Source organism: Seriola lalandi, unplaced genomic scaffold (genome assembly GCF_002814215.2).
Source record: "Seriola lalandi dorsalis isolate HSWRI2012SDOR001 ecotype SW California unplaced genomic scaffold, Sedor1 jcf7180002054529, whole genome shotgun sequence".
Taxonomy (NCBI): Eukaryota; Metazoa; Chordata; class Actinopteri; order Carangiformes; family Carangidae; genus Seriola; species Seriola lalandi.
The window spans coordinates 323,456-336,050 of NW_019525082.1; the positions used below are offsets into that span (position 1 = coordinate 323,456).

The following is a 12,595-nucleotide window of genomic DNA, read 5'->3' on the forward strand; positions in this document are numbered from 1 at the left end:
CACACACACACACACACACACACACACACACACACACACACACACACACACACACACACACACACACGCCAAACACATCTGTCATTCCTCTTCGTATACGTCAATAAGTATATTGACAGATGATAAAGATACCATGTATGATCATCATAACATTAATTGATCAGTGATAGATATTTTACAGCAGCTTCTCTTCACCTCACTGCATTTTCACCCTCGTGGGTCGATAATACTGTGCCTCTCTCAGTGCAATCATGTTGGCTCTGAGTGTGAGAGAGAGAGAGCGAGAGCGAGAGTGTGTGTGTGTGTGTGTGTGTGTGTGTGTGTGTGTGTGTGTGTGTCTTCGCACACTAACTCACATTATGCTGAAGAAAAGGAAATTCTTCATTTGGACTGATTTACCATATCAGAACTAATTTGCGATGATAAATATGCCCCATTTTTAAAGCCCAGATCCTGAGGAAATTTCAGTAGTGTAAGATAAAACGAAGATTTCAGCAAGAATGGCAATTTTATGCTCGAGCTACAAAGTCTTCAAATGCCCTGTTTTTCTGCAGTACTGTGAAGAGAAGCTCTGCTCACTTTGGTGTTGATGTTAGATCAGAAGTGTGCGGTGCCCATTCCTGTTCCCACTTTAAAGGATACAGTTACCAGAGCTGTTCAATTATTTAATGAGTCTAAATCTACCAATCACACCACGTATTGAACAGGTGGGTCCCTCAGACACTGTATCAGGTGCAGCACAATGAACTTCTGTGTGTGCCGGTGTGTGTGTGTGTGTGTGTGTTGCCGTCAGCCTGTCTGGCGTAGCGTCACTGATCTGTGCAGGTTGACTGTGTGTGACTGCTCTGATTGACACGCTGCTCTGTGGAAAACTGCAGCATCAGACTCAGACATCAGTGTCTTAAAGGAAAAGGCCACTAAAATGCTTATGTGGACTTTACAGTCACACTGGAGCCACAGTTAGTGTCTTTATCTTTAGTACAGTTCTGTGGGGATTAAAATCAAATCCTTCAGAATAAAAGAGGGGAAATGACTACACCAGCATCTAAAAATTAATTTCATTATTGATTAAATGCCAGTTATTTTCTTGATGATTTGTTTTGTCTATAAAATGTCAGAAAATAGTTCAACACAACTCAAGGAGATTCTATTTGAGCAGCGATCCAAACCTGAAGATACTCAGTGTACCGTCGTATTTACATTTACTCATTTGACAATTTTGAGCAAAGTGACTTACGAATGAGAAACAACACTCAAGCTTCAGTACAGTAGGAGACCTTGGAGTAAATGTTCTTTAAGACAAAGTGCAAGGAGATCAGGTAAAGAAGTGCACAGTAAGTGTGAGTTAGGCACGTCAGGGTGTTAGAGGTGTTAGGAGAGGAGGTGCCCTCAGAGAAGATGAGTATCTAGGAGATTCTTGAAGATGGAGAGGAACGCCCCTGCTCTGATTTGCTAGCTCGTTCCTCTATCAAGGAACCACAGACAAGATGTGATGGCTTTGTGTGCAGGGACAGCAATGCCAGGTGGATGACCGGGTCGACAAAATATGTGTCTTCACAACTGAAGACAATTATTTGTTTCCCACAAACAGTCAGTGTTGTTTAGCGTTTGTTTTAGCCATAGCAACAATTGTTCCCTAACCTTAACCAAGTCAGTATTATTGTAACCAAGCCAAACCTTAACCGTTGTCATAAAACTGATCTATTTTCCAACAGTCACTTTCAACACCGTATAACACCTGCTGAACAACAACAGTGGCATCAGATCAGAAAACAGATGTCTAGAGGGCAAACAACGTATTGTGTTTAATTTAGAGGACTAACAGAGAAAAATCAATCACAGGAAAGAGACAGTTTTCACCCACTTGGTATGTTCAATAAACCAGAATGCAGCCACGTGACATGTTGATCATGTTGTTACATTTTTCACATACACATGAATCTTTAAAGCTCACGCTTTGCGGAGGTTGCTGAAAACTGTTCTGGAAACGTAAGAGAGGTTAAAAGGATGATGCTAACGCAGATGAGGAGATTGAATACTTTTGTTATTGTCAACAAATCCTATCAAAAGACACAAACCATCACCGTGTTAATCCCTGTCTACGCCTGATGCGAGCAGTTAACGAGAGAAGGTCTCTACAGCAGATTTATAGTTCAGCAGGTTTCACCGGTGGATATCACCGCTGCAATATTTAACAGATGTATTTTACCTCATCAGACCATATCTGCTTTAATCACTACAACATTTACTGTGCCTAGATATACAGATATAGAAAAGATCTTTTTCATCTGTAGTCCCTGGGTGGCCGCTATTGTGAATTAAAACCTCACACTATGAAAAACAGACATGGCGAAACATTAATATGAAAATCTCAAAACAAAAGAAAAAAATTAGTAACTCCAAAACAAAGAACAGAAAACAATACTTGCTCCCAACTAGGGAGTACAACATCATTAAAACAGATATTTCCATCCATAAACACAGTACTAATGCTGGCCACATAATCAGTGTCTGTTAGCCCGCAGATCTGAGTGTCCTTCAGCCAAGTTTTAAACTACATTTAAAATGATTAAAGGAAGTCCACATCCACATTCATATATAACGGCTTCGCTTCACTTTGAGATACAGAGCGACGGTGGGTTACAATGTACTTATACAACTGGAGCTTCATCCAAGTAACTTTTATATTATCGTATTTGAAAAGGAGAAAGCTACAGAGTCTTTCTTCAACTTCTTTAATGCTGGTTTCATCAGCATCAGAAACGTGTAGGAGAAACCACAAGAAGCCCAATGCTGACCAATCACAGCTCACTGCAGTCCACACGTGCTCCTGAGGTCTGGTTACATTTTTTAGGAAGGTAACGTAAAACAATAAAGACACTTTCTAAGTTCACCACCCTGGTTATAGTTTGTACGCTTTCATTTAAAAAAAGCCCTTTTTTTCTGTCATAAGATTTGTTGACAATATGACGTAGTAATAGGAGCCAATAAGAAGTAGAAGTCGATGAAAGCGGATGGAGGAAATGGGATCACTAAATCAAGTAAATTCAAGACTTCACAAAAGCACAAAGTCATTGTTGGAACGCAGTGAGTATTTTTCAAACTGATAAAAAAAACTGACATATAACAAAATTTTTATGTTGTATAAAAACATTTTTAGGACTCGTTGTGATAGCACCGCTCTGATCTCAGTGACAATGACTCAGAATGAGTGAACAACTGCAAACCTCTACTGCTCATACAGTCACTCTTCAGCAAAAAATAAACTGAAGTGAGTCACACACTAAATTATCAGGCACACCGTTGCCTCACAGTGTGATTTAATTCAAACACCTGCATGTCAATAGCCAGAGAGAGGGAGAGGGGGGTGGGGTGGGGTCTAAATGCTGGAGAGGTGCTGCCGCAGTCGGCCTTGTGGCAGGTGTCAAACTGGTGCTAATAATGGCAGCCGCTGCTCATAATTTCAAACATTTTTTCCATCTCAAATCGTTGCCAGTGTGAGATTTGACTTACGTTTAACATTCATACAAATGGAGCAGGAGAGAAAAAAAAGATGGTTGATTAGTTCTTGGTCATTTTACAAGCAAAAGTGCCAAACATGACTCAGTTCTAGCTTCTCAAATGCTGCTTTTCTTTGTCTTTTGTGATATTAAACTGAATATTGTTGCATTTAGAAAAACTGTATGTAAAATAAGGACATCACCTTGGACTTTCATCATTTTATATTTCAAACGATTTATCAATCAATAGAGAAAGTAAATAATAGATTAGAGCTGCAACAATTAGTTGATTAATGGAAAATTGCTTGGCAACCATTTTAAAAAACAGTTAATCATTTATGTGATTTTTTTAAAGCAAAAAATAACTAAAGGTTTATTGGTTTCATCTTTTTAAAAGTTAATATTTTCAGATTTTCTTATTCTTCTCTACAGGCAAACTAAATATCTTCTTAAACGTTTGTTGGACAAAACAAGACACTTTAAAACCTCACCACAAACTCTGGGCACTAGTGATGGCTATTTTTCACAATTTGCTGATAATCTTTACACGCAGCGATTCATTGATTGATCAGAATACCAGTCTGTAGATTAACTGATAATGAAAATACAGCAGTTTGTTGCAACCCTAATAAAAAAATCAATCCATTACCACCAAGCACAGAACACGAAAACAAGTGCACATGCATCTAAAAAAAAATGCATGCAGGCTTAAACCCTCCATCTCATTATGTCTGTGTGATTGATCAATTGATTGCTGTGACTCATTGAGTGATTGATGATGAGTGTCTTCACTCACAGAGAAGCTCTGCCCCCTCCAAACCTCCAAACACCAGCTCATCACTGAAACATCTGTGTGTGTTCATGCAGGTGCCAGCAGTTTGTGTGCATCCAGAGGTGAGTGTGTGTAGGAAGAGTCCATTTGTTCTTGTCTAGCACGACCATAAATATCAATATTTCTCCTGCCAGTGATCTTTTGTTTGCATCCGTGCACAAACTCTGAGATTAAATAAAAGTACAGGCAGGTTGCAGCTTCCTCTCTCCTTGCGGACTGTGTGCTACCACGCACAGAGGAGCTGCCATCATTCCTAAAACGAATTCATTTGCATCGGCAGTAACAGGTTTTTGCTTGTTTTGCAACGCACCGCGAGAAACATTCACAGAGCGGGAAACTCAGCCAGAAACGGATCATTGTGGGAGCATTAATGAGCTTTGCCTTGCAAGGTGTTGGAAGTCACTTTGGGGAGGCTGGGCTTTGACTTAATGGACATTATCTCAGATTTAGACTCAGAGGGTGCTTGTTGCTGAGGACTGATCTGATAAATTGATTCATCAACCAGGACGAAAATTACAAGCACGATCTCCCTCCTTTTCCAAGAATTGAGGATTTGAGGCAGACTGTGCGGATTTTATACCAGACGCGTAAACCGCTTGGAGCCACACGAGGTGGTCTCTCCATCACACACACATACACACACACACTACATACACACAGATAAACCATACACGCTAGAAAACTGAAGGAGGGAGAGGGAGGGAGAAGACGTGATGCCAAGTGACACTTGCTAGAAGCCGTCTGTAGGATTTCTGTTGCGCGCTGAAAGCGAAGCGTCTCCTCCACAGGCAGCTTCCAGCAGGGCTGCAATTACATAACTTCACTCCGAAACTCAGCTTCTTTTTTGGGGGGAGGGAGGAGAGGGGGGGGGAGAAAATTAGCCTCTTAGGGTCGTGGAGGAATTTAAAAATGAAGATAAAAAATATCAATTTAGCCAACAAGTAGCCAGGCGAGCAGACCCAGGCTGGACATTTAACTTACGCGCGTTTTGGGTTTTTTTTTTTTGCGTTTGCCACCTGCAGAAAAATCATTTCAGTCTGTCGTGTTGTCGCACGATGGACAGTGGAAGAGGATTTGATCTGTGTCTCACCTGCATGTTGTCCTGTGTTGTAGCGGCGACACCGATGGCTGCTTTCTGCCGAGTGTGTCCTCTCTGCGCGGACCCTCAACCTCCGACTGCCGCTCTATTGGATGCGAAGGAATGCGCACACGCACGCACACACATACACACACACCCGCACACACATACACACCCGCACACACACACACACACCACACACAGTGAGACACACGGAGTGGGTGGGGGTGGAGTGAGGGGAGCAGCCAGAGAGAAATCAAGTGGACCTTCATCTTTTACAGCCTAATGATGTGAGGACAAAGTCAACAGGCTGAACTGGATTTCATTCTGCTAATGTATCAGCCTATAACATCACCTGCACGCGGTGAACACCTGGACTAATGATGATCTGGAACATCAGGAAACTGCACATCTGGCTCTACACACAGAATAACGGATTAAGGACCATTTACAGATCTTTATTATAATGGCTGGTTAATATTTTACTAATGTTTTACAGATCAGTTTTAATCCATTGATAAAAACAGCTTTAAGGTTGCCAGGTTGTGGAAAATCTCCCTCCAGCACGACTCTTATCTTTTCAGAGAGCTGCTGAATTCATTATAGGGAAACGTCTCCAGTGGCTTGTTTGACCACTCACCCTCTGGAAAAGGGCTGGTTGTGAAAAATCTCTCTGGCAGGTGGTTATCCTCCTCTATGGCACTTGCTTTGTGTTTTCACCTTGCTGTGATGCAATGATTAGTTGATTAATCAAATAGTCATTGGCAGAAAATTAATTGGTACCTATGCTGATTGATTGATTAATTGTTTTAGTGAATTCTGGTTCTCAGATGTGAGTGAAGTGTTGCTGGGATGCATCTGATTTATTCATTTATTAAGTACTTACTTTATTAACAACTCTAATCCATTTATTATCGCTTTATTATTCATTTACAGCTGCAAACTGATTAATTATTGTAAGAAATCTTTATTTATTAACAACTTATCATTTATAACAGCAGATCACTCACTAAGTTTTGCTGCTAATTTAATAGAAAGTAAGAGACCTGATGATCTAAAGAACCTGACAACCGAGAATTATTGCTATAACTGTTTCATAAAACATTACTAAACAATTTATTATTATGATTTATTAACAGTCATTAATAACAACTTATAACTCATTCGAATAGGGTGTCTTGACAGTGGTACCTAGGCTTTGTCTTATCCTAAATGCAATTCAGAGCAACAGCCTTGCAATAAGTAAGAATTATTATTGACATTTACAGCAGTGCCTGAAGGCAGCATCTCAAAAAAGAGACAACTCTTAACCATTTCAACCTTTTTCATTTATCTTTCCTCTCCTCCACAATGACTGCGGCCAATTTAAGCACGTCAAGAGGGGGAGGTCCTTCTTGTGTGTGTGTGTGTGTGTGTGTGTGTGTGTTGCATTAGATTATAGTATGTGATTGTCATGAGAGTGATTGGTACAGAAATGCAATTAAAGCCCTGCTGGAGAATCCGTGTGTACTTGGTGAGGAACTGAATCAATTTAGGCGACCTTGGCTCTCTGTGAAGCTGCCCAGAGGAGAGAGAGCGGGAGAGAGAGAGAGGGAGAGACTGTAGCAAGATGCTAAATAGCAATCAAGCCAGGTCAAGCATCCTCGCACATCACGTTGATTGCATAATGAACAGCCAAGAAAATGTAAATAGCCTGCAGGATGAATGAGGAAAGGCCATCTGTCTAATAAAACGGCTTCCTATCAGCCACCAAAGCTAAACACACGTGTCTGACAGCACGCAGCGGTCATATTGAGCAAACACTCATTCATACACAGTTTAATGTCGAGGTAGACTTCAGTATATCCACTATTAGAAAAAGAATAAAACCTGCTCTTATTTGAAATGAAGCTGGACGCAGTTGTGGTAAACAGAGAAGTGGGAAATCACCACCTGGGGCTGCTGACACACTGTATGAACAGAAATCAATGGCTGCAGCTGAATACGCCTTTTCCTCTTTAAAATTAATTCAGCTGTGCTTTGTTCACAGAGCTAGAATTTTGCATCTTGCCTACTGAAGTTTTTTCACACTGAGAGTTTAAAGAGCAAAAAAAGAAGAATATCAAATGACAGCAGTGGAGGAAGTATTCAGATCCTTTGTATTGGTAAAAATACTGGTAGCACTCTGTTAAAACATCCCATTACCAATCCAGCACTGCAAATGTAAGTTAAGTACAAGGATGCAAGTATAATAAAAATGTATTTAAAGTATTTAAACTGTCTCCTTTGACTGTTACATTATTATTTCAATTTTAATAATAATCACTGATGCATAAATGTGCAAACAGCATTTTACTGTTGTAGCTGGTTGAGGTGGAAATATCTATCTTAATGATAATGATTATTGTCATTATGCATTACTCTGCTGATTATTCCATTTATTGTTTAGTTTGTAAAAAATCAGCAAATACATTACATTTACTCATTTGGCAGATGCTTTTATCCAAACAACACTAAAGCTTCAGTGCAGTTGGAGACCTTACACACAGATTCAAAGGATCAATCAGAAATGTGAAGACAATATAAACTGAAATAATCAGGTCTTGATTCTGACACAGGGCCTCTCTGGGCCTGAGCCTCTGTGAGACGTGACTGAAGATTTCTTGTTTGAAAGACGGAAAACAACCACATAGGCACAAAATGACCAAAAAGAGACTTAAAACAACCACAAACAGACATGAAATGACATCCCAGTCAGTCTCTTTCAGTCTGGGGGTCTAATATTGGGAGGGGGGGTCTGTATCTGTCTGTGCTGAGGGGCCCATTTCCTTATTATCTGTCCATGGGTTTGGGGACCAGGGGCAATTGCTCACGAAGTAATGCAGCTTTCTGGGGACCAATGCAGTGCCTTCAGTGCTGACCATTTTCTAATTAAGAATTTATGAAGTCCCAGTTTCCATCAAATCCATTATCAGGGTCTTGAAGGACTGATAAAGCCCTTTTCATTGACAAAGAGTCCCAAAACTCCTTCAAGCAGTTGCCAATGTTGATACAGTTTGGTTTGACAGCTTCAAGCTTAAAAGTTTTATCCACTTGACTGACAAAGAAATACCTCTTAATAAATTGTCTAGATTGGCTGAAAGTAACTAAGAACATTTAGTTAATTACACTCAAGTATCGACTTAAATATCATTTTGAGGTTCTTCCATGAACATTATGGTCTTAACGCTTCAACACACACACACACACACACACACACACACACACACAAAAGAAAAAAAATCTTCACCTCTCTTCTGTTTCTCTTTTCTTTTTGTTTTACTCATCCCAGGTTCAATATCTTTCTTCAAACCACAGTCTTAGCCATGCACACACACACACACACACACACACACACACACACACACACACACACACACACACACACACACACACACCATTCGATTTGTCTTTCTCACCATGGGGAAGGACAACTGTTATCGGGGAGAATGGCTGAGTAGGACAAACAATCAGTGCAAGGGTCAGCTCCACCTGAACTCCTGAAGCTCACACAGAACAAACATGATGGAAACAGCTCCGCTCGGAGATCGACAGTGGCTCTCTGATCCCGGGGGATATCAGATGGTTGAGTCGAGCCGTTTGAATCAGCCGCTGGTCGTGTGTGTGTGTTCCCCCCCCCCCAAGGACAACCATAGTCTCTGCTGGAGAAGCGAGATAACATCAGGCAAACAGGAAATAGACTGTGAGAGGAGGAACAGATGTTGAGGCGAAGCTGCGTGTTCTTACAGGAGAAACACGTGATGGTGAACAGTGATGGCGTGTACGCATTGTAATACCTAATACTACCCTTTAAAATCTGCAGGTGAGTGTGTGTTTACATGTACAGGGTGTGTCTGAGAAAGTTACAGTGGAGAGAAGATATTCAGCTCATCTTCTACTTCTACTACAGTGGTTCCCAACCAGTGCCCGCTCTCACCCTTCTCATCAGCTCCATACAGCATGTATTGACCCAAGGGTGAGTTTTTATATTCTATTCTAAGTCTGAAGAAATAAAACATCCCTTCATTCATAAGAAACAGATATCATTTTATGCAACATAATCTTATGTTTTAGATTTTTTAATCATCTCTTCACCCATTTTGACTTAACCTGTGACCCCCTTGACATGGACTTCATCTTCAGTCTGAACTAAATCACATAGCAAACAGACTTTTCTCTTCTGGGAGACCAGTAAATCTGCCTGTCTCCATAACGAATGGTGAGGTTCCTGAACATAATTGTGCACAGAGAGACTTCCGACTTTTGGTTATTCAAAAGATATTTTCTTAATTTAGGTTTGTACCAAACATCAGCAGACCATCTTTCCCTGTGCATCAAGAACAATATGTGCTCAACATCGTGAATACTACATTGTGATCTATTATGAAGAATACAAAAAGGAATCAACCTTGTAAAATAAGGATATTTCACCCCACTAATCCAGAGGTGTCCAGACAAATCCCGATCTCTCCATTTTTCAGGCATGCTCGTAAAAGTCTGCTCCAAAGTTGATTATTTGTGAGCTACATCGTGATCATAAAGGTGGATGTGGATCATTGAGATGTTGGGACAGAAGGAACCTCCAGAACACCGTCGGTGCTCCTTGTCATATATTCTTCAAGTCACTACAGTTTCTGCTGAAGGGTTGAACTTACACACGTTTTAAAAACATATTCCCTCATTTGCTGTTTTGATGAAGGAGGCAGTTTGATGCAAAATGCTCCAAAATCTCTCACTGATGTTAATTTCAGAGCATTCATTGAACCCTTGTAGAGATGCCCTTTGAATTCTGTCTCAGATTTCTTTAAATCTTTTCCTCTTGCTTGTTTTATCCAAAATCAAGGTGCCTACAGTATCTCTGTAAATGTCAGTGAGCATGATGGGATGTTAACTGTTTAACTGTGTCCTGCATTTGATATGTTTTTTCATGCATTTACTCATGTCACTGCATGCGCCAGTGGTTTCCTGCAGACAAGGAAACAAAATATACTGTGCAATACATGAAGCTGTATATCATATAATAATCTAATCTGCAACAAATGAGATGCTCAAGGAGGTGAGTAAGAAGCAAAAGGCAATAAAAAGCCACATTCATTTCTTACCTAGCTCTGTGACTGTTTCATTTGTCTTTTGATTTATGTCTCTTTGCAGTTGTAAAAGCAAAATTTTCTACCAGGATTAATAAAGTACTTTACCACAATCAATCTACAGTATGTATCTTTAATCTGAGTATAATATCAGGAAAAAGTGCAGTATCGAGTATTAGTTTGTTTATTTCATTAAAATCTCAATTAGTTTTTGTGGCTGATGATTAAGTTGAAATCAAAGACAAAATCAAAGTAATGAATGTGCTTAAAATGAACATCGACCAGACAAATTAGTTCAAGTGAATTCAACATTACAAAGTGGGATAAAAACAGTGTTATTTAACAAGCTTAAGGCCTCATCATACTGTAGGATGCGGTCCTCACCCTCATAACAGTAAAAGAAAGTCAGCTAAAAAACATCAAAAAGATCTCTGTTAGAGGTTAATCGCTTAGACATCACTTGGCTTCTCCTCATCCGACTGTTTCTGTCCAGCCGAGGTAAAGTGAGAGGTTGCAATTTAAATGTTCGTGCCATAGACACATTTTGTCATAGACAATGCCTTCCCACACCAGATTAGCCACAGATTCACACACTTCCCCCCTCTGCCACTGTAAACTAATGTGCATGAATCCACGTCGGCTTAAAGCCCGTCACGGTGAAAGAAGGAAGAGGTGGTGGAGGGGGCTGATCATCAAAGCACTGTAAAATCCTGTCTGCTGCAGACTCAGAGGGGGAGTGGAGATTCCCCGAGAAAGAGCCTCGCGGCTGGGATGATACAGTCGCTAATTTGCTTTCACCTTTGGAAGAAACAGAAGAATAACAGACACACACAGATATACACACACACACACACATACACACACAGAAATACACACACACACACACACACAACAGCAGCAGCTCGAGAGTAATTCACCCCTGAGAAGGGATTTCATGTTTCTATGGAGAAGAATGTCTATTTTTAGGAGCGATATAAATAGCTTCTGTAGCTCCAATGCTTGCATTAATGTCTGAATATACCCAGTAGCCTTTACTCTATATTATTTTCTTATCTCCATGTGTCCCTGATGATTTGTTTCTCCAAAATTACACCACCAAAGATTCATCCGCTCCCCTTGAGTGTTTGTCTGTGAGTGTGTGTGAGAATAACCGTAAGAAACATGAACAGTTTACTGGGCAAGTGCGGACAATGAAGTGCAATTTGTCTCAGTGACATTAGTGCTGAGGTGTTCGGTCCCAGAGCACAATGACACTCACAGCCTACGAGGACAACACAGAGGCAAAGTAGAGGTGCCTGAGTGTAATTGGTAGGACATTGTCACATTCATCAATACACTTTCTACAGCTCTGCTCGGATCAATAAAAGCACCACGATAACAACCATCACAGAGGAATACTGTAACACAGAGCTGGATAATGTCCTCTCCCGGGCATGAGACAAATGATACTGAAGCTGCTGTAAGCCCCAGAGAGTTTGGTTTCCTGATGTTTTAAAGTAAGATAACGAGGCTCGCTCCTTCACCAGGCTTTAGGAAGTGGACACAAAGGAGCAGAGGGGCAGTGGCGACTTATTGTGGAGGCGGGGTATATGGGTGAGACAGGGACAGCAACTTTGTATCCGTGGAAACAGTTGCTAAGTAGCGAACCGAGGCATCCCTGGACGGAGAGGGACAGAGATCTGATTGTGATGGGAGGCAAAGTGCAGAAAAAGAAAAAAATAGGAGAGAGGAGGATATTCTCAATTTAAAAAAAAAAAAAAAAAAAGGATGTTCAGGATTTCACTTCCTGGTTAGGAACAAAACTATGTGATTGAGTGAAAATCTGTGAGCTGGTTCTGTTTTGTATTTCTCGATGGGAGAGGACAAAAGTACTCTCATCCTATATTATTAGATCCTACAGGGTAACTCAGAATGTGATACTATTACGGTGCTACATCACTGTCCAGCATAAAGCTTGCATCTCCAACAGAGCAGCAACCAGCGACTATTTTCATCATCCATTAATCTACAGACTTGTCACAATATAATATAAATGCCCATCACAATTTCCTAAAGCCCGAGGTGATCCTGAAGTCGTCTG

The 12,595-nt window shown here is 40.6% G+C and overlaps 1 protein-coding gene across 1 annotated transcript in view; it reads right to left on the minus strand.

Annotated features, from left to right (window-relative positions):
- The window catches only part of kcnip3b (Kv channel interacting protein 3b, calsenilin), a 43,382-nt gene extending 37,856 nt beyond the window's left edge, over nucleotides 1-5,526 (minus strand). Inside the window, exon 1 of the mRNA XM_023414473.2 lies at nucleotides 5,423-5,526. Within this exon, the coding sequence (XP_023270241.1) occupies nucleotides 5,423-5,428 (6 nt within the window). The 5' untranslated portion in view covers nucleotides 5,429-5,526. The remainder of the gene's footprint in view (nucleotides 1-5,422) is intronic.
- Between the last annotated feature and the right edge of the window lie 7,069 nt (nucleotides 5,527-12,595).